At 59.6% G+C, this 24,063-nt stretch overlaps 1 protein-coding gene across 7 annotated transcripts; it reads right to left on the reverse strand.

The window, feature by feature from the left end:
- Window positions 1-118: 118 nt before the first annotated feature.
- BMP1 (bone morphogenetic protein 1) lies at window positions 119-23,654 on the reverse strand. 7 transcript variants are annotated; one of them, XM_054088996.1, is made up of 20 exons: window positions 23,439-23,654; window positions 13,753-13,866; window positions 13,529-13,681; window positions 13,311-13,428; window positions 11,787-11,965; window positions 11,587-11,692; window positions 10,541-10,665; window positions 8,855-8,970; window positions 8,459-8,561; window positions 7,578-7,694; window positions 7,355-7,500; window positions 6,898-7,093; window positions 6,689-6,814; window positions 6,438-6,598; window positions 6,137-6,317; window positions 2,141-2,266; window positions 1,708-1,835; window positions 1,324-1,537; window positions 989-1,228; window positions 119-612 (listed from the first exon to the last, which is right to left on the reverse strand). In XM_054088996.1, exons 1-20 carry the CDS (start codon window positions 23,575-23,577, stop codon window positions 176-178), a joined length of 3,225 nt encoding a protein of 1,074 aa, XP_053944971.1. In that variant the 5' UTR covers window positions 23,578-23,654; the 3' UTR covers window positions 119-175. The 7 variants fall into 7 exon arrangements, 4 of the variants coding, with proteins under 4 accessions (XP_053944971.1, XP_009569743.2, XP_053944972.1 ...); XM_009571448.2 differs by having other exon boundaries at window positions 330-612; window positions 978-1,228; XR_008453622.1 differs by lacking the exons at window positions 119-612; window positions 989-1,228; window positions 1,324-1,537; window positions 1,708-1,835; window positions 2,141-2,266 and adding exons at window positions 2,273-3,333; window positions 4,368-4,743; window positions 4,880-5,389.
- Between the last annotated feature and the right edge of the window lie 409 nt (window positions 23,655-24,063).

Raw genomic sequence — 24,063 nt, forward strand, 5'->3', positions numbered from 1 at the left:
AAGGTACTTGAGGATGGGGGTCTGCTGTAGGGTGCTCTCCCACTGGTCCAGCCCCAGTTTTGGGCACTGTTTTCCCTAGCGGTGGAAACAAAGAGCCCCCCCTCCACATATAAGGGTATTTATTTTATTGGTACAAGAGAGAGACAGCACCTTCTGTGGGTTGGGCTCTTCCCAGTTACTGGTTTGTACATTCAGAACTGCGGCCGGCTTGGCCAAGGCAAGGAGGGGAGCAGGTCTTGCTCAGCCCCCAACCACCGGGGGTGGGGAGCAGCTGCTGGCAGAGCAGACCCCCCCTCTGCCCTTGTGCCCGTGGGTGCCCAAGCCCCAGGGCCCCATGTGAGCGTGTCTGAGTGCTGAGGTTGGCTGTGTGCTCCTCCATGCAGTCTGTGCAAGGGGTAAGGCTCCCCCTTTTCCTTCCTCCCTGCTCTCCTCCTCCTCCCCCTCCCCTGCCCATGGTGGGGCCAGGACCCCTGGCCCTCATTTCCTCGTGTGCAGTGTGTCCTGGAACTTGGTGCTGGTGTAGCGAAGGTGGAAACCCTTCTTGTTGATGGTGTCGTCCGAGTGGAAGCGGATCATCACCGAATCTCCGGCTGAGTAGACCTCCTCTGGGGGCTGCCGGGATGAGGAAGAAGGGTGCTCAGGACCACGAGTATCACTGGGACAGGCAAGCATGGCAAGGGGTGGATTTGCAAAGTGGAGGGTGCAAAATGATCACACCCCAATGTGCAATGACTTCAAGGCCAGGTTGAATGGGGCTTGCGCAGCCTGGTCTAGTGGGAGGTGTCTCTGCCCATGGCAGAGGGTTGGAACTAGGTGATCTTTAAGGTCACTTCCATAGAATTATAGGATTCTATGATTCTATAACCCCAAGTCCCCTCCAGGATTTCTCTGCACTGCTTCAGCTTGGCTTCATCCATCACCCATGCAGCCTTTCCACCACACAACCCACCCCATTGGTTCCCGCAGCCCCAGCTCACCCCAGACCCACAAAAGCGGCCGAGGCGTGGGGCCGTCCCATCATAGCCATCAAAGAGCTCCATGTAGTCGTAGCCGCAGTCGGCTTCCTCCTCGATCTCAAAGGTCTGGAAGATGAGCTCCACGCCATAGCCTTCCTCAGCCATGATCACCCACTCGCAGTCTGAGCCCCCTGGGTAGTTATTATCCCCAAATTGAGCGTGCGAATACAAGTCCCTGGTCTTCACCTCGGCACGGACCTGGCCCCCACACACTGGGAGAGAAGCCAAAAGTGGGCAGAGGGGTTTAGGAAGGTCCATGGTCTCTCCCCTGCCCCATAACCAGGTTTCCCCAGCCCCACAGTGGTACCTGTGGAGTGGGTGGCCTCGAAGCCCTTCTTCTGGACGGAGTTATCAGAGACGAACTTGAGGAACATCTTGTTACCGGAGGAGACAATGGGTTCGGGTTCTTTGGCTCCGCAGAAGCGGCCAAGCACCGGGCCTTTGGTGTCCTTGCCATCGTAGATCTCCAGGTGGTCGTAGGCACATTCCTGCTGCGCCTCCACATCCAGCTCTGAGAACGCCTATGGAGGTGATGGCCGAGCCAACGGTGCTCAGCAAAGCTCGGCGGAGGGGACTCTTTAGTGCTTCCCACCCCCCTGTTCCCTCCCTATTCCTACCAGCTTGATGCGGTGGCCCGGCAGAGGGGACCCCTTAATGCTTCCCACTCCCCTGGTCCCCTCCCCATTCCTACCAGCTTGACGCGGTGGCCCGGCGTGGTGCTGATGGCCCAAGTGCACTCCTTCTTGCTGGGGTATTTATCGGGCCAGTTGGGGCTGGTGATGGTGCCCGAGATGGATGTCACCTTATGGTCACAGCCAGCTGCAGGGACAACAGGAAGGTCATGGATATGGACCTCAAATTGCACCAGGGGTGGTTTAGATTGGATATCAGGAAAGATTTCTTCACTGAAAGAGTGGCGAAGCCTTGGACCAGGCTGCTCAGGGCAGTAGTGGAGTCTCCATCCCTGAGGGAGCTCAAAGAACATGTAGATGTGGTGCTTAGGGACATGGTTTAGCAGGCATGGTGGGGTTGGGCTGATGGTTGGAGCTTAGAGGTCTTCTCCAACCTCAATGGTTCTACAAGGTGGGTCCTGCTGGGGATGGGGGATCAGGGCATGGACTCACCTTCCTTGCAGTCATGCTTGTTGTCATGCAGTACGAAGCCACTGCGGCACTGGCACTCGTAGCTGCCAAAGGAGTTGAGGCACTCGTGCTGGCAGCCTCCGTTGTTCTTGGAGCACTCGTCCTTGTCTGTCAAGAGAGCAGAGGCAACATGGTTGAGTGGGACAGGAAAACCCAGCAGCCGGCATCCCAGCATGGCATCCCAGCCCCGCATGAAACAGCCCCGCTCGGTGCGTGCTGGTCGCCAGCCCCACGCCGCTGCCCTGGGGGAGCCAAGCAAGTGCCTAAGGCCAGCAGCAAGCAGATCCCCCATCCCTTTCCCAAGCCAGAGGATGGGATGGGTCCCTCTCTCCCTTCCCTGAGCCAAGGATTGGGATAGGTTCTCCTCTCTCTTCCCCGAGCCAAGGGTTGGGATAGGTTCCCCTCTCCCTTCCCCAAGCCAAGGGTTGGGATGGGTTCTCCTCTCCCTTCCCCGAGCCAAGGGTTGGGACGAGTTCCTCTCCCTTCCCTGAGCCAGGGGATGGGATGGGTCCACCTCTCCCCTTCCCCAAGCCAAGGGATGAGATGGGTTCTCCTCTCCCTTCCCTGACTCAGGGGACGGCATGGGTCCACCTCTCCCTTTCCCAAGCGAGGGGATGGGATGGGTTCTCCTCTCCCTTCCCCGAGCTGGGGGACAGGATGTGTCCTTCTCTCCCTGGGCTCTCCCATGGGTACAAGAACCATTACCTGCTTACGGTACGGACGGGGAAGGCAGAAAAACACACAGTGACAACGAAAAGATGCACAAGAAAGACCAGGACATGGAAGTCCCTCTTTACTCATCGATAGGGAAATGTCACAGACACAGTAAAAATTGGGAGAGGGGGATAAAAAAAAAACCAAGGTCAGCTGGTCAATGACCAAAACCAACAGGGATGGGACAGGGAGGGGGCTTAAGACAAAAAATAAAGGAAAAAAATATTAAAAATAAGGCCAAAAACCAGTTCTGTCAAGCAAGGAGCTGCCAGGGCCGGTTGCACGGCTTGGCTCGACTCGGCTCGGCCCTGGCGTGCTTCTGTGCGGCACCCATGGCCGCGGAGTTCCTGAGAGAGATGGAGAGGACGGCGTGGCTCAGGATGGGACCCGCGGCCGCTTCTGCGGTCGAAGCTTCACGCCAGGCGGGCGAGATTTTGGGGGCTGCAGCTGCTGCTTCTTCTCTGCAAAGAGAGAGAGAGAAGAGAAAAAAAAAAGAGGGGAGCGATGGGGAAGCGGGGAGCGGTTGGGGTGGAGGGGCATGCAGAGTGTCAGCTGGGGAAGCAGGCAGCGGAGGGGACCCCCGCGAGCCCCTCATGCAGCTGGGGCTTGACGGCGAGCGGCTCTGCAGGGAGGAAGAGGAGAAGGAGGCGGCGTGGCTGGCTCTGAGAAGACAAAGATGGGCTTTAGGTGGGGTTGGGAATGGTGACAGAGGGGTTTGGGCTCGCCCAGAGCAAGGCATCCCTCCCAGCTTGGCCATACTTACCTCCCAGTGCCCACCGCCTGCCCAAGGTCCCTAGCACCGGCATCTCATGGCTTGCCATCCCCCCAGAAATCCTGTTTTGGGGCTGAGTGTCCACACCCAGCGCCCTTCCTTGCTCCCCTTCCCCATGGGGCAATGGTTTGGGGAGTGGGGGGGGAAGCCAGCAGCAAGCAGGCACCAGCAACCCAAGCATCCCTCTCAGAGTGATGCTGGAGAAGAGTATCCCTCTCGGAGTGATGCTGGAGAAGAGCATCCCTCTTAGAGCCACCAGCAGCAGCAAGGGGGTCCTGCCCCAGCCCCCCCAGCCCCTCAGGGAAACCCCAAGCCCCTCGACTGGAGGCTGTAACCTGACATCTCCTAGGTCTGGGAGAGGAAGCGAGGCGGAAAGGCTTGTTTGGGGATGGGAAGGGGCTTCGGATGGGCCGGGCGGGCTCAGAGCAGCTCCAGCACCGGGGGAAGTGTGCACGGCATCGCCGGCGGGACGGAGGGAGCCTGGGCGGGCGAGACAAGAGTGGAGAGAGTTGGCAGAGGAAAGAAGCCCACTGGGGCGGTGTCTTTAGCAATCCTTTATTCTAGCCAGCTTGCTCGCTGCTACCCCGGCATTGCCGTGCGCTCACTGCTACCCCAGCGTGCATCCAACAGCTTGGGGATGCTCAACGCCCCGCAGCCCCTGCCTGCACCCATCACCCTGCTACAGATGCGCCGGGACTCAGCAAAGAGCCGAGAGGGACATACCTGGGTGCTGACACCACGGAGGATTCCTGGGCGAATGCATCCTTCTGCCTGAGCCGATGGAGCCAGCTGCTGCCTCCCATCGCCCCAGCCCATGAAGAGGAGGAGGAGGATGAGGAAGGAGCCACATCTTCACCAAGGGGAAAATGGGTGCCCAGGTGGCCAGGCTGCTCGCGGCACCGAGGGACAGGGATCGGTGTCTATCCGTGTCCAGAGCAGCAGGGAAGGAGCACAGAGACTCTCAAGCGGCTAAAAAAAAGCCGCACGTGGGAGATGCTTTGCCCAGGGACCAGCAGCGACCCCAAGGAGGGGACCGCAGGAGGGACTCTGGTGTGGCTGAGTCCTCCAGAGTGGTCCTGCTGCCTGGAGAGCCCAAGACCTGAGCGGGGAGAGGCAGAGGAAAGGGTTAGGTGGTCTGGGATTGGGGCAGCCTCCTTGGGAGCCACTCTGCATCCTGTCAGGAGGATGAGAAGGGCAAAAGGGAGAGGGAAGGAGCACAGCAAGGGGAGACTCACCCAGCTGCACCCATGGTCCTGCTGCTGCTCGGCCGCTGGGCTTTCCTGAGGTCTTGCTTTGCTCCTGATGTCTGGGCCCCCACTGGGCCACCTTACTTGCCTTGGTTTTAATTGAAAACATAAAGCAAAGATACTCCACCCGCGGCCCACAGGTCTCTGCTGCTCTTGGCTGCCATGGGGAACCCCAAGAGCTCCTAGGGATGCTGATTTCTGCAGCTCTCTGCAGCCCAGTGGCTATGCTGCCCCTCAAAAACAGCCTTGATGGGGCGAAAAGGCAGTGGAAGTGCAAGACATTGGTGATTGAGTCCAGCCCAGCCTGTCCTAGAGGTGCTGTTTGTCGCTGATGTCCAGGGTACTGTGTCGAGGAGGACCCTCTCTTCCCCGAGGGTCCTGCAGCATCTCCCAGCCCAGGGGCTAGCTCTGGGTGATGCTCAGCTGCAGCTGATGGTGTGTTTTCCTCCGAATTCCCATCCCTACGCTCCCCAAGACCCAACTGAAGGTGAAACCCAACTGGAGTGGCCCGGGAAGAATCACAGAACCGCTCAGTTGGAAAAGAGATCATCAAGTCCAACCATACTTGTCCCCCACTAAACCATATCCCTAAGCAGGAGAGGAGAGGAGAGGAGAGGAGAGGAGAGGAGAGGAGAGGAGAGGAGAGGAGAGGAGAGGAGAGGAGAGGAGAGGAGAGGAGAGGAGAGGACCACAGGGATAAGCAGGTAGTGGTTTTTGGGAGGAGGGACCACCATGGGGACCTAAGGACCCTTGCCAGCAAGCGGAGAAAACCCTGGCCGTGCAGCGCAGCGAGGTGGAGGGGGTAGCAGAGTGGGACATCGCCGCCCTCCCTGCTTCCTGAGGGGTGCAGCACCCAGCCTGTGGTGGGGTAGAGGAGACCTTCTCCACCCTGGCCAGCACAGAACCCTCTAAGCTGAGCAAATCCCCATTCCCAGAACTTTTCCCCCTGCCTTTGTGGATGCAGCACCCACTGGCCATGTGGGGACCTCCCAGCATCTGAGGTAGGACCCAATTGCCCCTCAAAATTGGAGTAAAGCCTCAAAAGGCAGCAAAATGTGCTGCCAGCTGGGCTGGTGAAGGCTGAGGGGTTCAGATCTTGTTGGGTAGAGACCCAAGCATCACTTTGTGCCAGGCTGGGACTGGGGGCTGCACCCCCAGGCGAGGGCAGGCGCCAGCGGTGGGTTTGGGGTGCCAGGAGGGTTGGCTTGGCAAGGGGATGCCCGTGCTGGGTCCAGGCAGCTCTACCTGAGAAGAAATGAGCTTTGAAGCCCTTTTTGGAGACGGTGTTGTCTGACTTGAACTCGATCCTCATGTTGTTGTACTGGGAGGTGATGACATCTGGCTTCTCGGCGCCACAGAACTTGCCATGCAGCTTGGAGTCAGCGGTCAGCCCACTGCGCACCTCCACAAAGTCATATTTGCAGACCTAGGGGGTGCAAGGGGCCAGGGACACGGGGCTGGCGGCACGGCTGTGCCACCTTGCAAACCACCAGCGGCGGCAGGGGAAGGCGGGCAATGGAGAGGGGCTCCTCCTCGGCTGACTCACGTCATTGCCCTCAGTCTCGAAGAAGTCGAACTGCAGGGAGATGCGGTACTGGGTGGGGGCCACCAGTTGCCAGATGCAGTTCTTGTTTGGGGGATACTCCTTGGGCCACCCCGGGCTGGTGATGGAGCCATTGAGCTTGGTGAGGAAACCTCCGCAGGCAGCTGCAGGGCAGGAAGCACCCAGTGCCCATCACATCCTTGGGATTCCTGGGGTTAGGAATGCTGGAGAAGGTGGAAATGGGGGGCACTCACCCTCGCAGCGGCGCTTGTCGGAAGCCAGCTCGTAGCCAGGGTCGCAGGCACATTTGTAGCTGCCCAGCGTGTTGACACAGCGCTGCTCACAGCCGCCGTTGTTGGGACGCGAGCACTCATCCACTTCTGTGCAGGAGAAGTGTCGCTGAGCAGGCAGGAGGGGCTCCTGGACCCCCTCCAGATCCCTCCTCTTCCAGCCCATCTCCTACCTTTGAAGAAGTTGACAGCGAAGCCTGCTTTGTTGATGGAGCCGTCGGAGACGAATTTCATCCAGAGCTTGTTGGAGGTGCTCTTGATGTCGTCTGGTTTGTCATAGCCACAGTAGCGCCCGATGAGGCTGCTCGACTCACTGCTGCCGTCCCGGATCTCCAGGTAGTCATAGGCGCAGCTATCGTGTCGCTCAATCTAGGGGTTGGTGTCAGCAGAAGGTGGACATCATCTTGGCCCCAGCATGTCCAAACCCTCCCTGCTCCTTTCCTTACACCTGCTCTCCCACACCCACACTCCTATCAGCCGAGGGAGCCAGCCTGCTGCATGGGGAAACTGAGGCATGGAGGCTTTGCAGAGGGAGGCAATAGAAAAGGGCAGGAATAGCCTCACTGCAGCTCCGTGCTGGGAGATATCCCCTTCCCCATTGCAAAGGATCTGGGGGGGATGCTCACCCACCTCGAATGACTGGAAGGTCAAGCCCACATGGAAGCCCTCAGAGACTGTGATCTTCCAGACGCACACCTTGCTGGGCCGGTAGTCATCAGGGTAGTTGGGGGACTGGATGTGCCCATTGTCCTTCTTCACATCCCCTCCGCAGATGGCTGGAAGGGAGGAGAAGCCATTTGAGCTCCCCCTTGCCCCACTGGGAGCCCTGCACCCCTTCCAAGCCCACCCCTACCTTCGTAGACAGCGAAGAAGCCTTTGCCCACCCAGTTGCTGCTGCTCCGAAACTCAACCCAGAGGCGGCTGTCAGTAGAGATGATGGGTTCGGGCAGCTTGTTCCCGCAGAACCTGCCTGGGGATGAAGGTGTGCTGGGCTGCTGCTGGTCAGGCACCCTCCTCTTCGTCACCACCACACCCCTGTCCCTCCCTGCATCCCCCTGCCAGCATCCTAAAGGGAAGGAGTCACTTCTCCCTCAGCTCCCCTCTGGCTTTTCTGGCTGTTTCACACCAACTGGTTACTTCAGAGCGTGGGGTGAACTGGGGTTTGGGGAACATCAAATTCACAGCGCTAGAATCATAGAATCGTTAAGGTTGGAAAAGACCTCTAAGCTCATCCAGTCCAACCATCAGCCCAACCCCACTGTGCCTGCTAAACTGTGTCCCAAAGTGTCACATCTACACGTTCTTTGAGCCCCTCCAGGAACGGAGACTCCACCACTGCCCTAGGCAGCCTGGTCCAGTGCTTCACCACTCTCTCAGTGAAGAAATTTCCTCTAATATTCAACCTAAACCTCCCCTGGTGCAGCTTGAGGCCATTTCCTCTCACCCTAAAGATCGGACTGAGATACCAGCACCTCCTTGTGGAGAGATGTGCCAGCCAGCTGGGTCAGTTGGACTGGTTTCACTGGTATGCCCCAACAAACTTGGAGTCTCATCAAAAAGAACCTCTTCAGGACCAGCTTCCCCCTCCCAGGGCTTCAGAACATCCCAGGCAGGCAGGAATAGAGGCAGAGGGGAGCCCATCGCCCCGCTGCCTCCGTCCCCCCGCCATGAGGCAGGAGGAGAGGGCAGCTGGGCAGGCGGTGCCGGCCAGGCTAAGAGCTCCCGGTTGGTTACCTCGCAGCGTGGCCTTTCTCCAGAACCCGTCTCTCACCTCCACGTAGTCGTACCAGCACAGCCGGCTTCGGTAGAGGTCCAGGGTGGTGAAATTCAGGATGATCTAAGGTTGGAGGGAGGAGGGGAAACAGCATAGGGTGAGCTCCTGCTACGTCCTGTCGGGTCTCCGTCTGCCAGAACGTGGTGCTTAACCATGCCTGGTGCCAACAACGCTCCAGATGGCACCTGGACCCACTGGATGATGCCCAGAAGCATCCCAAACCGCAGTGAGGCACCGGGTAGGAGGATGCTGGGGGTGAGGACACGGCAAAAAAAGTGGGTAGGAGATAGGGCAAGGAGGGAAAGGAGGGCTGGGAGGTGATGGGGTGTCTTCAGTGCCACACTGGTGGCTGGTACCTTCTCTCCGGGGGTGACGGAGATCCTCCAGATGCAGTGCATGTGGGCAGAGTATCCGTTGGGGAACTCAGGGGAGGAGAAGTTGCCCTGGCTGTCCTGGAGCGTCTCCCCACAGGCTGTGAAGGAGGAAAATTAGGGGTCAGACCACTGGGAAGTGCCTGGCATTGTGGAATGGGCAGCACTGGGATCAGACCAGTGCCGCCAGTCCCCCCGAGTCCTTTTATCACCTGAATTCCCAGATCTGATGGGAAAAACAACCCATCACCACTTTGCTGGACCCACCCCAAAAAAGCCCCAAACCTTGCTGGAGCACGTGGCAATACTCCTGGCTCCCCATTGCCAACATTATGCCCCCCAACCTGGCTACCAAACCCCACGGTCAGGAGTCACCCTGTGTCCCCTGCCACGTCCTGCCGGCTCACTGCCCAGACTCCGGGCAGGTTTAACCCAATCAGAGCTGGCTCCAACCCAACATTGCCATCTGGAAGCCACATGATGCCGCAGTCACGGCACACAGCGCTTCGCTCCGGCTGTTGGGGGGGCCAAGGCGGCTGCTTTCCTCCCCTCCACCCTTCACCTCCCACTTGGGGCTGCGAGATGAAAGGTGAAACATTGAAAAAAGGAGCCTTAAAACCTGGGCTCACTGCCTTTTTTCCTCTCCTTGCTTTACAGTGGAAACAAAAGGAAGGGAAAACCAGGCTGTGGAGGGGCTTCTGGGGGGGCTTTTCACCTCCTAACTTCAAATTAATCACTTTTCCGGCTTGCGCTCGCAGCTCCACTCCCCTGCAGCCCCCAAACGTGACCCAGGCAGCTGCCAGGGCCGCTCACAAAGGCGTCCCTCTTCCAGGCTGCTAATTAGTCGCTGGAATTAAGCACGTGGGAGCCAAACTCCTTGCAGATGTTGTTGATATGGTCCAGGAGCACGTGCCTCAGCCAGGGGCTCACTCCAGCCTCCCCAGTGCCTGAGGCAATGCCACTGCTCATGGTCCCCAGCACCGTTCATGGTCCTGACATGTGTGTGGGTTGTGCCAAGCATTCCTCACTCTGCACCAGCCCCAGGGAGAAGCGTGGTCTGTGGTGGGACCATGGCATCCCATCCTGCTGGTAAAGTCCTCATCCAAAACCTTCTTGTTGTTGGGGTGGGTTGGACGATTCTCTCGGAGAATGCTCTCCATGGATGCTTTGATCACAGAGGATGCTCTGCTCTTGGAGGATGCTCTCAGAGGATGCCCTGCTCTTGAAGGACGCCCTTGGAGGATGCCCTGCTCTTGGAAGACACCCTTGGAGGATGCTCTGCTCTTGGAAGACACCCTCGGAGGATGCTCTGTTCTTGGAGGAGGGGGCAGCTGGGAGGGCAGCAGAGCCCCGTGGCTCACTGAGGACTTGCACTTCTCTTCCGCTCACAAATACTGCAGAAAAGCACCATGGATGGAGAAAGGCAACTCGTGTGCTCTTTGCAGGGCGGCTGGTGGTGAGGAGGACCCCAAAAAGTGGTCTTCTACTGGAAACAGGGGATCCAGCCAGGGTGATGCTTCCTCCAACAGGGCTCAGAAAAGGGAAAGCAGAGCCTTTTCCTGGGATTTACAGCCCCGTGCCTGCCCATCAAAGCCTGGTGGCCACTCCAAACCCCCACAGCGAGGGACCATCCTGGTCCAGGGCCAGTAGAGCCATCGTGGTGGCACTCACCCGGGCAGCGGTAGAGCTTGCGGGCTTGGGCGATGTCCCCTTTGCTCAGCCGTGTCCTCTGGCCGATGGCGGGCCGGACACCGTTCACATCGTACTTGGGCAGGATGGTGTCAAGGAAGATGCCCCTGGGGCGAGAGCAGGGAGAGGCTGAGCAGCAGCTGGAGAGCTCGGGCTCTGTGCGGGAAGAAGCCTAAAACTACACGGCTAATTAAAGCCTCTGGGACGGTGAGTCAGCGGGGACGTGTCACCAGCAGAGGTAGCCACAGGGTCGTGTCCCAGGCGGAGATGGCCACAGGGACAGCGCTGTGTCTGCCCCAGATGTGGGGCTTCATCCTGCCCAGCACTGTGGGGTGGCTCTGCTGGCACTAACCCAGGGCAGGGCTGCCAACGTGCCACCGTCCCCAAGGGCTGGGGACCCTGTGCCACCATGCCCACCACTCAGGACCCCGTGTCACTGTCCCCAAGGGCTGAGGACCACATGCCACTGACCCCCAAGGGCTGAGGAATCTTTTGTCACTGTCCCCACCACTCAGGACCCTGTGCCACTGTCACTCAAGGGACTGAGGATACCCCCCAAGGGCTGGGGACCCTGTGCCATTGTCTCCCCTGCTGAGGACCCTGAGTCATTGTCTCCAGGGGCTGAGGACCCTACACCACTGTCCCCCAAGGGGGCTGGGGAGCATTTGTCCCTGTCCCCACCACTGAGGACCCTGTGTCACTGTCCCCAGGGGTCTGGGGACCCTGTGCCACTGCCTCACAAGGGCTGAGGACCCCACGCCACTGCCCCCCAAGGGGCTGGGGACCTTTTGTCACTGTCCCCACCACTGAGGACCCTGTTTCACTGTCCCCAAGGGGCTGGGGACCCTGTGCCACTGCCTCACAAGGGCTGAGGACCCCACACCACTGCCCCCCAAGGGGCTGGGGACCTTTTGTCACTGTCCCCACCACTGAGGACCCTGTGTCACTGTCACTCAAGGGCTGGGGACCCCGTGCCAATTCCCCCCAGGAAGGCTGGGGACATGCAGACAAGCCACTCAGCTGTGTACCTGGAGAAGGTGTTCCTGGCATAGTGCATGATGCTGTCGAAATCGTACGTCTCGCCCAGCGATTCCACCTCCTCCGGCTCCATCTTCAAGAAGTTGTACTCCTGCCCTGCGGAGGCAGGTGGGATGGAGATGCCATCAGGAGGTGCCCCAGGCTTCAGCAGCACCCCACAGCCAGGGAGGAGGAGGAGGATGGTTCCCACCTGGCTGAATGTTCTCCCGGATGATGGAGACATGGTCATCCCGATCAGGACGCGTGTGCTCGTGCCAAAAGCCGATGACGTGGCCCAGCTCATGCACCACGATGCCGAATTTGTCACAGTTTTTGCCAATGGAGATAGCCTGGGGGCCTCCTCCTCGGCGCCCCACGTAGGAACAGCACCTAGGGGTGAATACGGGTGGCATTGGGTGAGTCCTGGGAAGACATCCGAGCAGCAGGGGCTTCCCCAGGTAAAGACATGAGTCAGGCTGGGAGCACCAGCCCCACACATCCTGCTTGATGGGGAGCATCAAAGAAGGACATCAGCACAGGGAGGACATGGAGCTGTTGGAGCAAGTCCAGAGGAGGCCAGGGAGAAGGTGTGAGGGCTGGAGCACCTCCTGTACAAGGACAGTCTGGAAGAGCTGGGGCTGTTCAGCGTGAAGAAGAGAAGGCTTCAGGGAGACCTTAGAACAGCTTCCAGTGCTGAAAGGGGCTCCAGGAAAGCTGAGGAGGGGCTCTGGATCAGGGAGAGCGGGGATAGGACGAGGGGGAACAGTTTTCAGCTGCAAGAGGGAAGATTGAGATGAGATCTTAGGAGGAAATGTTTTGCCGTGAGGGTGGGGGGGCTCTGGCCCAGGTTGCCCATGGCAGTGGTGGCTGCCCCATCCCTGGAGGTGTTCAAAGACAGGTTGGATAGGGCTTAGATCCCCTGATCCAGTGGGAGGTGTCCCTGCCCATGGCAGAGGGTGGACTGGATGGGCTTTGAGGTCCCTTCCAAGGCAAACCATCCCAGGATTCCATGATCTGGAAGTATCCCTGCTGCCTTGGCGGGCTGGAAGCTTCAGTCATCCTGCCCATGTGGGGAGCTTGAGCCGTGCCTCGAACCTCAGCTCTGCCTGGAAAATGGGAGAGCTCTGCTCCTGCTCCCAGGCTGTGTGGCACGACGTGGCTGCAGGAGCCCTGTCTGCAGCTCCCATGGGTGCCATCCTCCACCCTGGACCAGACCCAGGCTCTGGGGCTGTGTTGGGGCAGGGGTGCAGACTGGCACCCCCCGCTGTCATGCTGATCCCATTCCAGGGGAAAGCCTCCTTCTAACCACCAACTGCTTGGCTGGGGCTGTGCCCTGACGCGTGAAGACACTGAGCTCTTCCAAACCCCTGTTTCCTTTGGCGTCAGCCCTGTTTGCAAGCCCAAACTGGTGCTGTGCCACCAACCTCAGCCCCCAGCCCATGGTGGCAAATGTCACAGCTTGGTGGCTCCCAGCCCTCCTGTGCCCCAATGACCAGCAGGACCAGACCCCAGGGATTCCTTGGCAGACACTGAATCCCTTTGCTTTCGACCCCTCCGTGCAACCGAGCGGGTCTGGACCAGCCGCTTCACACCACGCAGACGCCAAAATGCATGGGTTTTGGTGCCAAGGCACGTCAACCAAGCATCTTAATGAGCTGCTGGGCTTCCTCTCTTGCAGTATGAGAGCCAAGGGGCCAGGAGGCCGCGATGTCAGCCCAGGACCCCCGCCACGTACCCGCAGGGGCGGTAGGTGAAGACAATGTAGCTGTCCTCGTCGTTGCGCTCCAGGAAGGTGACGCAGGTGTGCTTCTCCCAGTGCCGCATCGCCTGCCGGAAGATGGCTCGCTGGCTGCCTGCGGGACGGGGTGGCGGGGACCATCAGCCTGGCATGGGGGAAACTGAGGCACGACAGGGATGGAGCATTTCCCGCTCCCCTGGCTCGCCTGCACTCACCGCTGAAGTTGCCGCTGATCACATAGGGGATGACCCCGTCCGGCCACACTCTCTCTGGCCGGGACGTGGCAGCACGGCGGCTCCGTGCCCGTTGCCAGCCCCGGTGGTGTGCTTGGTGGCCCGGCCGCACGCTGGCACTGGTGGCATTGCTACCTGCAGGGAGTGAAGGGGTGAGCAGAGACAGCCCACAGGGATGGAGGAGGCTGGGAGGGCTGCAATTGTACCTGAGGAGTTGGTGGGCAAGCGAGTGATGGTGCGGCGTGCCAGGTCCACCACCCGGTCCACCTGGAAGAGCTTCAAGTCCTCCTCATCCAGGGCGATGTCTCCCAGAAAGGCAGCTGGAGGGGTGAGGAGGAGGTGTGAACCCCCCAGGACTCTGCTAGGGGACCCCAAAGCCCATTTGAGCTTCCTCCAGACCCGGAATGTCCATGAAGAGGAAGGCAAGCCCTTCCTCCTCCTCCCCCTTTCCTCAGACTTGGGGCCAGGAGGGAAAGCAAGCGTGGTGCTAGCTGGGCTCCCCCTGCTCCTCATGCCGCTGCCATGTCGGCTCTCCCAGCAGCTGGAGTCAACCCCGCACTCACATCTGGTTCCCATGAAGCCAGATCCATCACTTTTTAGCCTTTATGTTATTATTTGCGTTGCAAAGCTGCTTTCTTTTTCACTTTGCAAAGTGAAAAACGTTGGGCTTGGGACTCCCTTCCTGCTCTGCCTCAATCCCCTCACTGCTCCTGCCCTTGAGCCCAACGTGAGCTCCCACAGCCCTAGGATGCTCCAACGTGAGCTCCCACAGCCCTGAGATGCTCCAACGTGAGCTCCCACAGCCCTGAGATGCTCCAACATGAGCTCCCACAGCCCTGGGATGCTCCCACAGCCCTGGCGTGCTCCAACGTGAGCTCCCACAGCCCTGAGGTGCTCCAACATGAGCTCCCATAGCCCTGGGATGCTCCAACATGAGCTACCACAGCCTTGGGATGCTCCCACAGCCCAGGGATGCTTCAACAACCTCCGAGGCATCTGCTACCACCAAGCAAAGCCATATGGCCTGGGAAGCTCCTGCTGCGCCCAGCGGCCAGAGGAAAGGAGCCAGACGAGGGGTCTGTCTGTCTGTCTGTCGGGGTCAGGAACCCCTCGAGCATCACTCCGCCACCACTCTGGGGGTGCAGAGACGCTCAGGCACTACGTGGCTGGAGGACGTAACCCTGCACAGCTCTTTCTCTTCCTCTTCGGCCTCGCCATGTGTCAATGCTGCAGGACATGGCCCCCGGCTCCGGCACTTGGCCGGTGCTAAGCCCCGGGGACCCGGCTTTTGCGGAAATGCCGTGGCCTGAGTGCAAGGGCTAGCTGAGGTCATGCCATGTCGCTGTGCCAGCACCGGCACAGAGGCTCAGGATGCGGCTGGCGTGGGGTGGAGCTGGGTTTCTCGCTGGGTTTGTGGGCACCTGGGGTGAACAGGTGGTCCTGGGCACCCCCTGCCCTCGCCAGCCCCCAGGGAAGGGCAGCGGTGAGGAAAGGAGTGGCTGGACCAGCTCAGGGGCCGATAGATAGCGATGCCAAGTTCACGCTCCAAGCAATTAGCAAGTGGATCCCCAGAGAGCCACTAATTACAAAAGCAAAGCAGGACAATGAGGATAACTCTGACAAGTCCAAAACAACTGGCTTGGAGTGAGAGGACCAGCTTAGTCATCCCAGCTTGACCAGACCCCATGCTTTTGCATGGCACCGAGCCTAAATGCTGTGCCGACGATGGCATGGTCCTTTTTGGGGTGAAAAAGCCACATTTTGGATTTGTCCCCAGCACCGGCCGGCCTCTGAATTCATCCCAGCAAAAGAAGCCCTCGGGTGGAGAGCAGACCTGTGGCAAAGCCAAGGGAAGGGCAAACAAGCTGGGGCTGGCACCTCCCCTGGCACCAACCTGCCGCTGGCACAGCCAGGCATCAATTTGAGGGCAGAACAGAGGCAGGAACCAGCCTCAGCCTCCCCACACCCTCCCCGGGGCTGGAAGAGACGTGTCCGAACGGGCAGCACGGGGGAGGACCAGGGCAGAGGAGAAGGACGAGCATCCCGTGCCAAGAGCTGCATGGAAAGACAAGGGAAAGTAAGCTCGCTTACAGCCGAGCAAGCGTCAGCAGAGCCAAGTGATATAGAAACCATATGTGAGGGATTTGGGAGACGTGAGAGAGCCGGGCAGGCGAGCGCGAGGACGTGGGGCTGCTTTCCCAGGCGATGCGAGGCAGCTTGGCTCCCCCCAGAATTCCGTAGCTTGAAGGGGAAGGCAGCTTGCTGCTCCCGCTGGGGACATCGGAGCAGTGGGATGATGGCATGGGGATGTCCCGGCATGGATCCCTGGCAGGTCACACTGGGGACAAACCCAAAGCGTTGGATTGAGAATCATCCACGTTGGTTGTATCTACTCACTCCTCGTGCACCACGGCAGCATGCGGAGGTGGCTTTGATGGGGTTCTCAGACACAGCTAATCCCCTCTGGGGGGCTTTGTTGGAGATGCTCCCATGCTGCTACCACTCGTCCCTCCCCAGTTTGTGCTGCAGCAGCTCAACAAGCGAGCATCCTCCCTCCCAGCGAGTGTCCTCCCACTACAAGCAAAGGGGACCCCTGCAAGTGGGGTGCTCATGGGATGGAGGCACTGTGCCGGAGGCAGGAAAGTTCCTAGCCATCTGCCAAGGGCAACAAGGAGCTGCCAGGGCTCAGCAGAGCACAGGTAAGAGCAAGGGGAATGCCCGGAGAAGCCAGGCTGGGCTGTGGTAGGGAGATGGCAGCCTGGCTTTGCATCCACCAGCAAGCAGACAGCACCCACCAAAGCATCTCTTGGTACCCTGCACCCTCACCCGTTGGGCCACGGTGCCACTTGGGTGTCTGAGGGAGCCCAGACCATGGGGCATGGCTCCCTGGAGGGGACACGGTGCCCCTGAACCATTCCCAGACTGGGAGGCTGTGGGCTGGGCTGCCCTCTGCTCACCTTCGACTCGGCTGTGGAAGCACTGGGGGCAAGGTCCGAGCTGCAGCGGTGCCAGTGGGAACGATGTGGTGTCAATGGGGCGGATGTGGTGCCAGCAGAGTGGACACGAAGCCAGTGGGGAGGATGTGGGGCCAGCGGGGAGAACGCAACGCCAGCGGGGAGGATGCAATGTCAGAGACACACCAGTTTTGAGAGCAAGCACCAGCTACGAGGGCACAACAGCCCCATCCTCATCCCCATGGGCCACAGAGGAACATGAGCAGGGAATGAGAGAGGGGGAGCATCCAGGCTCCAGCCATGCACATCCCTCCCACCACCTAGAAAACAACCAGCTGTTTGGGACCTGCCAGCGAGGCTCCCACCACGCTCTTCCTAACCCTGAAGCCAGGAGATAACTCAGCTCTCCACTGCTGTTTGACTTTTTGTGCTCTGTGTTTTCTTTTGGGTTCTTGGAATGGTGATGTAACCCCTGGGGCTGAAGCTTTAGACAAACAAAGTTTTTCATTTGGACCGGAACCGACCCCTGCAGGACCCCATCCTGATGCTACAAGCACCTCCTGCCCACACAGGGCTCAGGGGGGTCACCCTGTGGGTCCCTCTGGCCCCCTTGCCATGGCACTTGAGGGATGCAGGAGCTGCTCAGCATCCTTTATTCCACCCCTCCCCCCCGGGGCAAGAGAGGAGTACCCGCGAGCTTGACCTCTCTGGCATCACTGGGATTTTGGGATGAGCCTGATCTCGGACTCCACCAAGATTGGGAACCGTGTGGAAGGAATAAAAAAGATAACCCACGGGAAGAGGCCAATGGGGGTGGACGCGATGTTCTGGTGAGCAGGCAAAAGCAAACAGAGTGACGGGGGAGCCTTGGCAGGGGACGGCGGCAGATAAACAGGATGGGATCATATTCCAGGTCAGTCTGGGGCAAACAAGACTTCATACGCGGTGATGGATGGGACGGGCCCTTGTCCCTGCGTTGCTCCTGCTGGCTGTCAAAGTGACACCAGGCAGGATGGGCAGAATCCCCCGCCCAAAAGCAAAGGCTCAAAGCCTTCTCTCGTTAGCGTAGCAGCTCCAGCCCAGCCACTGTGAGTCCTTGTGCAATGCTGAGCCACGAGCATCGCTCCCAGGGCAAGACAGGGAGCAGAGTGGAGGGTTCGGAGCATGCGAGGAGGCAAGGAGCAAGCTGCTCTGCCCTGGTCAGGACTGGAGACATCACTGCGGTGGGATGGAGGAAAGCAGTTTAATAGGTGCATTTGAGCCTCGGCTGAGCTGCTGGGTTGTAAGGCTCCAGAGTTACTGGGGCAGCATCCCAGGGGCTCGGCAGAGCCGTTAAATATGTGAGGAATGCTCCTCACGCCGCCCCCGCACCCCCGCACGCCAGTCCAGCTGCGCCCGCTCCAAGTTCTGCTCCCAACAAAACACACCGGGGCCACGGCAAGAAGAGCAGAAACCTCACTCGGCCAGGGGTGGGGGGTCCCCACTGGCCTCTGGCGTCTGTCCTGCCTGGAGAGCCCTGAGGTGCAGGCGTGGGTGCGAAGTCGGAGGGAGGAGAGCATCCCAGGGCTGTTAGGGAGCAAAACCACTGCCACCTCCTGCAAAGGTCCTCACCAAGTGCCAAGTCTCCCCCAAGTGCGAGGTCTCCCCTATTCCCTGGAGCTTGCCAGTGGCCAGTAGCCCTGCAGAGACGCCGAGGACAGGACAGAGAGGTGCAGCGGAGGTGATCCAGGCCCTCTCCTCTCCCCCAGCAGCGGCGCAGCCCCTCTCCCGGTGCCCCTCGCCGGCGGCCAGCCTGTAAACGCCGAGGAGAGGAATATTTGCTTTTGCAGAGCACCTTCCGATGAGCGCAGCAGGCACAAAGCAGGAATTCAAGCCTCAGAGGCCAGGCTGGGAGTCCGGCCAGATCACGGCCCCTCTGCAACCAGTGGGGAAACTGAGGCACGGGGAGATGGAGCGGGTCAGCACCAAGGGGCAACCCTGCAAAGAGCCAGCGGCTTCGCTATCGGTTGGTACTGGGACACCCTGCCTGTTGCTTCCTTGCTGTTGCATCCTTATGGCATATCTTTGTGAGCCCTGGGGCTGCATCAGCTTCGAGCACGCTCCTGCTAGCAGCTCTGCCCTCCTCTCCCAAGAGTGCAGGCGCAAAGCAGCAGCCAGGGAAGGCAGAGATGTTAAAGTATCGCCCAAGGTGGATGATCCGTAGCCGCAATTCCTCTCCTGTCTCTGCATCCTCCTTTGGGGCAAAGTGCATCCTTCCTGCAGGCAGCACCCATTTCGGCTACTGCTTTCCTGAGCATCCACGGCTCAAGAAATTCCAATTACCCTCCCCAGCCTTGGGCATCAAGGTGTGGATTCCGAGCCTTTTGCCCGCTCTGTGCTGGGCAATGCTGGGGTATAGCAGAAAATAAGCACCGTGAAGCCTGGCCTCTAATAAACACAGCAAACAGCTTCCAGCTTATAAATGTGTCTGGGAGCAAGAGGGATGGTTTGATCACTCCAGGGGAGGATTTTCCTTCTGTTGCTCTTCCGTGACAGCAAACAGAGGAGAAAGCCTCCTCCAGGGCTCAGTGTGGAGGATGCCAAACCTAAGGCATTTCAGAGTGCATGGGGAGTGGCGCAGAGTGGGTTCTCCCTGCCTCCCCTCTGCAAAGCCAGGTTTGCTGGGGAAAACACAACCCAAGCCAGCGGCATTGGTCACTGGTGAAAGGGAGAGCTGCTGGAAAGGAAAATATTTGCAAACGGCTCTGTCAAGGTGACTAGGGGGGTTGTTGTCACATTCCCCTGCGAGGAGGGGAGCCCAGATGGGACAATGCAGGGATCGGAGCCCATCGGGGACCAGAACGCCTATCAGGGATGGGAACGCACCCTGACACATGTAGGGGTAATCCAGGCTCTCCTGTCTCTGTCACTGGCTGCCGGCAGCGGCATCTTGCCTGTCCTTGCCACTCAGCACCGGCTCTGCCAAGGGGCACTGGCTCCCAAGGGCTCACAGCCCTCTGTGTGTCTGTTTCAGGGCTCTGGCTGCAATCATTTTTCCCCCCTTGTGCTTTTATTACTCAATCCTCTCCCAAACAGCCCTCCCCAGGCAACTATTAACTCCTTCCAAAGCCTGCCTGCAGCTCGCTGGCCGGGCTGCTTAAACCCTTGGAGGGGGTTTGGCACGCAGAGACCCCTCGGTTAGATGAGACAGTGGGGACCAACAGCCCTCCCGCCGCCCTTGGCAGGACACCCGCTCTCCACAGGGATGCAGCACCGCTTTCTCCGAAGCTGAAGACACCCAGCAAGCCTCAACAAAGCTGTGGGAACTCACAGGAGGGCATGTTCTTGCCCAAAAAACATCCCTCGTGGCACAGCCAAGAGGAAAAATGGGGGGTAAACTACCCCAAATGAGCCATCCTCCCTCCTTTCCCTGCATCCCGCCTGGCTGCTTTGTTCTCCCCGGGTCCGACTGTGACTCCCCGAGGTTGCTCCATCCCATATGTTTCCAGCCTGATGGACAAAGCCTGAGGAAACGCCGTCTCCCCCCTTGCCACGATCCCACTGGCGTGAAACAGCAGCCGGAGGGTTTCCCAGGAGCTGAGAAGGGAGGGCAGCAACGGTGAGCGGGTGAGTGAGACCCCTGGCCTCGCCATCGCACCCCGGGCCCCTGCCGGAGCACACTGTCGCGCCAAACGGGTGATTACACAAAGATAAAGCAGATCCTGGGATCAGGCTGAGATTTCCAAGGTTTCTGTGCTGTCCCGAGCCCCGAACCGCAGGCCTCCCGCCGGCCGTGGCTCTGCGGGTGGATTTTTCTAGCCTGCATGAATAAGTGACATATAACGGCTGGAAAATATTTTTTGGGCAGCTTGACAAGTGTGACTGCAACCAGTAGCCTCCGCTGACTACGCCTGGAAAGTGTAATCTAGGTGAAACTCAGGCTGCTGGAGCCAGAGAGCTCCAGGCACGGCTGGGAAGCTCATACGCTTGAGGAAGGGGGGAACTCAGGGCCCCCGGCCCCATCCATGCATGCGATGCACCCTGTGCCTGCATCTTTGTCATCCCCGCATGGGTAGGAGATGCTAAGCATCCCAAGAAAGGAGTTAGGGAGCTGAATCCCCCACCGAGCACCGACCCTGGGGTGAGCCCCCCCAATATCCCCCTCCCCATGAGCAGGGACAGCAAGGTGACAGCACGCGATGCACCCCACCCTGCTCTGCCTGGATCTATGCCATCCCCACGTCGGCAGGAGATGCTGAGCACCGCAGGAAAGGAGTTGGGGAGCTCAGTCCCCCCCTGAGCATCCATCCTGATGCGATCCCTGCCATGTCTCCCTCCCCATGAGTGGGGACAGCATGGCAGAAGCATGCCAGCCCCCCTGGTTTAGCCAGGTACCCCATAAACGTGACTGTAGAGATGGACGTGGGGAGCGAGGTGCGCTGCATCCCTCCCTGGGTGCATCCACGGGGTCCCACCTCCCACGGTCAAATTGCTCCGCAACCCCTTCCCGGATGGCCCAGGATGAGCAAAGAGCCAACGCTTGGGCCAGACGTGTTTGGTTAGCGCTTGCTCTGCAAACACAGCGAGCCCCTGCCGAGCTGCTTCGGCGGGCATGATGCTGGCTGCCTTTCCCAGCTGGAGACACAACCAGGATCCAAGCTGGCAGCTGCCTCCTCATCACCAAGACCAGGATATCCTGCTGACCGGGTGAAGGGAAACTGGGGCCATGATGAATTCCTCCCTCCCTGGCTTGTTCAAGGCATTGATCCAAGGGTTGGACCTCCCAGCCGTTCCATTTTAGCATCCTCGGAAGAGCTGTGGCGGCATGGATGGCGACGGGGATGGCACGGGAATGACCCATTGGCATTAGCACAGATGGGTGGCATCACCAGGGCAGCCAGCAAGCCACGCGTCCTACCTGGGCAGACGGCCTCAGGATACCTCTGGCACGAGTTATGTGGAGGAACCCGAATTCCTCTCCCCGGAGCCTCGCCAGGAGCCAAGACTGCGAGGCCTTGGCACTCAGCTGTTTCCAGCACTGCCCGAAGCCTGACAAGGGGAAAAGCTACCCGAAAAGCAAAACAAACCCTTGCATGGGTTGGAGGTGGTGGAGGTGGGGGGATGCTACAGGGTGGATGGCCATCAAGGAGCCCCCACTGCTGGATCTCACCAGCCTGGTCCTGCAGAGCCCAACCAGGGGTGAATTCTTGGTTCCAATTCTCGGTTCCAATTCTCATTTGGAATTCCCAGCTTGAATTCCCGGCTCACGGAATGCGTGGCAGGGCCTGATCCCCACCCCCCCAAGCCCTCCAGGCCCCTGGGGAAAAGCTGCTGTAATTGCATTACTCACATAAGGATCTGGTAAAGGCAAAGAAAAGGGGGGGAGCAGCCGCCTCACTGGCCCCGAGAGCCAACAGGGGGCTCGGGATGAAGGGAAGCTCAGCGAGGAGGGGGCCCTAAACCGCTGGCAAAGCCACCCCTAATTAACCGGGTTCGTCAGCGGGCAAAGCCATGGCTCTGCTGCTCAGCTGGATGAAGCGGGAGCAGAGCGGAGGCTCTAGCCGGCTCTGCCCGGACAGTTTTGCAAGCCCAGCTGTTTCAGCCCGGGAGGGCAGGAAGGGAAGGATTTTTGGCCAGAAAAAGCCCTCAAGTAGACAAAGTTCTACCAACAGACGCCTTCCAGCGCAGACACTGCCATTAAAGAGAAACGTGATCCACCAGACTCAAACCCTGGCCTTCGCGCTCAGCTCTCCAGTGCCTCAGTTTCCCCACTCACCAATCCTTCCATCGCCTTTATCTCCCCCTGTGAGACAGAGATTGTCCCCCTGTGGTGCCCACCCTGCTCCAAGCTCTTCCAAAACCCAACAACAGCTCAGCCACCTCCAGCCCCAACATAGCAGGACCCCGGCCCACGGCAAACACCTCCCAGGCTGAGCCCAGGACGGATGTCCCGGGACAATTTCAGCCTGGCTGACCCTGCGGGATGAGCTTTCTCTGGCTGTGGACTGGAGAGAAGGAGAAAGGCGAGGGGCACAGAGGGGTTGGCTCTGGGGTGCGATGAGGTGCCCTGAGTCCAGCTTTGGGGTGGGATGGGGGGCTGGGTCCAGCTTTGGAATGCGATGGGGTGCTGGGACTGGCTTTGGGATAGGATGGAGTGTGCTGTGGTGGGATGGGTCCAGTTTTGAGGTAGGATGGGGGCTGGGTCCAGTTTGGGATAGGATGGTTCCAGTTTTGAGGTGGGATGGGGGGCTGGGTCCAGCTTTGGGGTCAGATGGGGCGTGGATCCAGTTTGGGGCATACTGGGTCCAGCTTTGGGGCGCACTAGGTCCAGCTTTGGGGTGGGATGGGGGTTGGGTTCAGTTTGGGGTAAGCTGGGTCCAACTTCAGGGTGTGCTGGGTCCAGTTTGGGGTGGGATGGGGTGAGCTGGGTCCAGCTTTGGGGTGCGCTCAGTCCAGTTTGGGGTGGGATGGGGTGAGCTGGGTCCCGCTCTGGGATGAGATGCGGGGCTGGGTCCAGCTCCAGGGCACACTGGGCCCAGTTTGGGGTGGGATGGTGTTTGCTAGGTCCAGCTTTGGGGTGCGCTGAGTGCAGTTTGGGGTGGGATGGGGTGCTGGGTTGGAGGCTTCCCACCACCTTTGACAGCTGCCTTTGCTTCCAAGCCTGAGAGGGGAGAAAGGGGGGGCTCATAGCCAGCCCCCTGCCCCCCTCCCCACCTTAAGTACAACCAGATGCACCCCAAAGCAAGGCTGGCATCTCCCCCTGCTCTTTCTCTCCCCATCCCAGCAGCAGAAAAACCCCCGGCAAAGTTTCCCAGTGCTAAGCCAGGAAGTGTGGAGCCTTGTGGGACAAACTCACCTTCACCTACACTCAAACTCCCTCGCTCTCGCCCTTTTCCCCCCTCCCACCTCCCCTTTGTCTGCCCCTGCGCGCATCCCCCGCGCTCCCTCCCCGCTCCTACCGGCTTTGCAGGGATCCTTGTACTCCAGGGGCTCTTCATCCTCCTCCTCCTCCTCCAGCACGTAGGAATAGTCCGGGTAGTGCATGGCCCGGGCCAGGAGCAGGCAGAGGAGCAGCCCGCAGCTCCGCAGCCCGGCCATAGCTCCGGCCGGCCAGGAGAGGCGGGTTATTTTTTTTTTTAACTCCCTCTCTTCTCTGTTTCCTTCCCTTCTTTGCCTTTTTTTTTTTTTTCTTTTCCCCTCCTCTCTCGCTGTTTTTGGTTTGGTTTTTTATTTTTTTTTTTTTTTTTTTTTTTTTTTTTTTTTTTTTTAATAGGGAAATGGGAGCCGGCGGGGGCGGGTTCAAGCGCGGAGCTCAGCCCCTGCAGCCCCGGGCGCAGCGCTGGGAGCGGGGCCACCGCCGGGGGGGTTGGGGGGCTGCTCTGATGGGGACCCTGTCTGCAGACACATACCCCCTGCATCCCCGGGATCAGATCCCCGCACCCACTCCTGCAGCCCCAGGGACCCGGGGTGCCCCCCCCCCCCGATCCTATCCCGTATCCCCCAGTATCGATCCTGCGCCCCAGTTCCATCCTGCACCCCCCCCCAGTCCTATCCCGTATCCCCAGTATCGATCCTGCACCCCTC

Source organism: Cuculus canorus, chromosome 26 (genome assembly GCF_017976375.1).
Source record: "Cuculus canorus isolate bCucCan1 chromosome 26, bCucCan1.pri, whole genome shotgun sequence".
Classification (NCBI taxonomy): domain Eukaryota; kingdom Metazoa; phylum Chordata; class Aves; order Cuculiformes; family Cuculidae; genus Cuculus; species Cuculus canorus.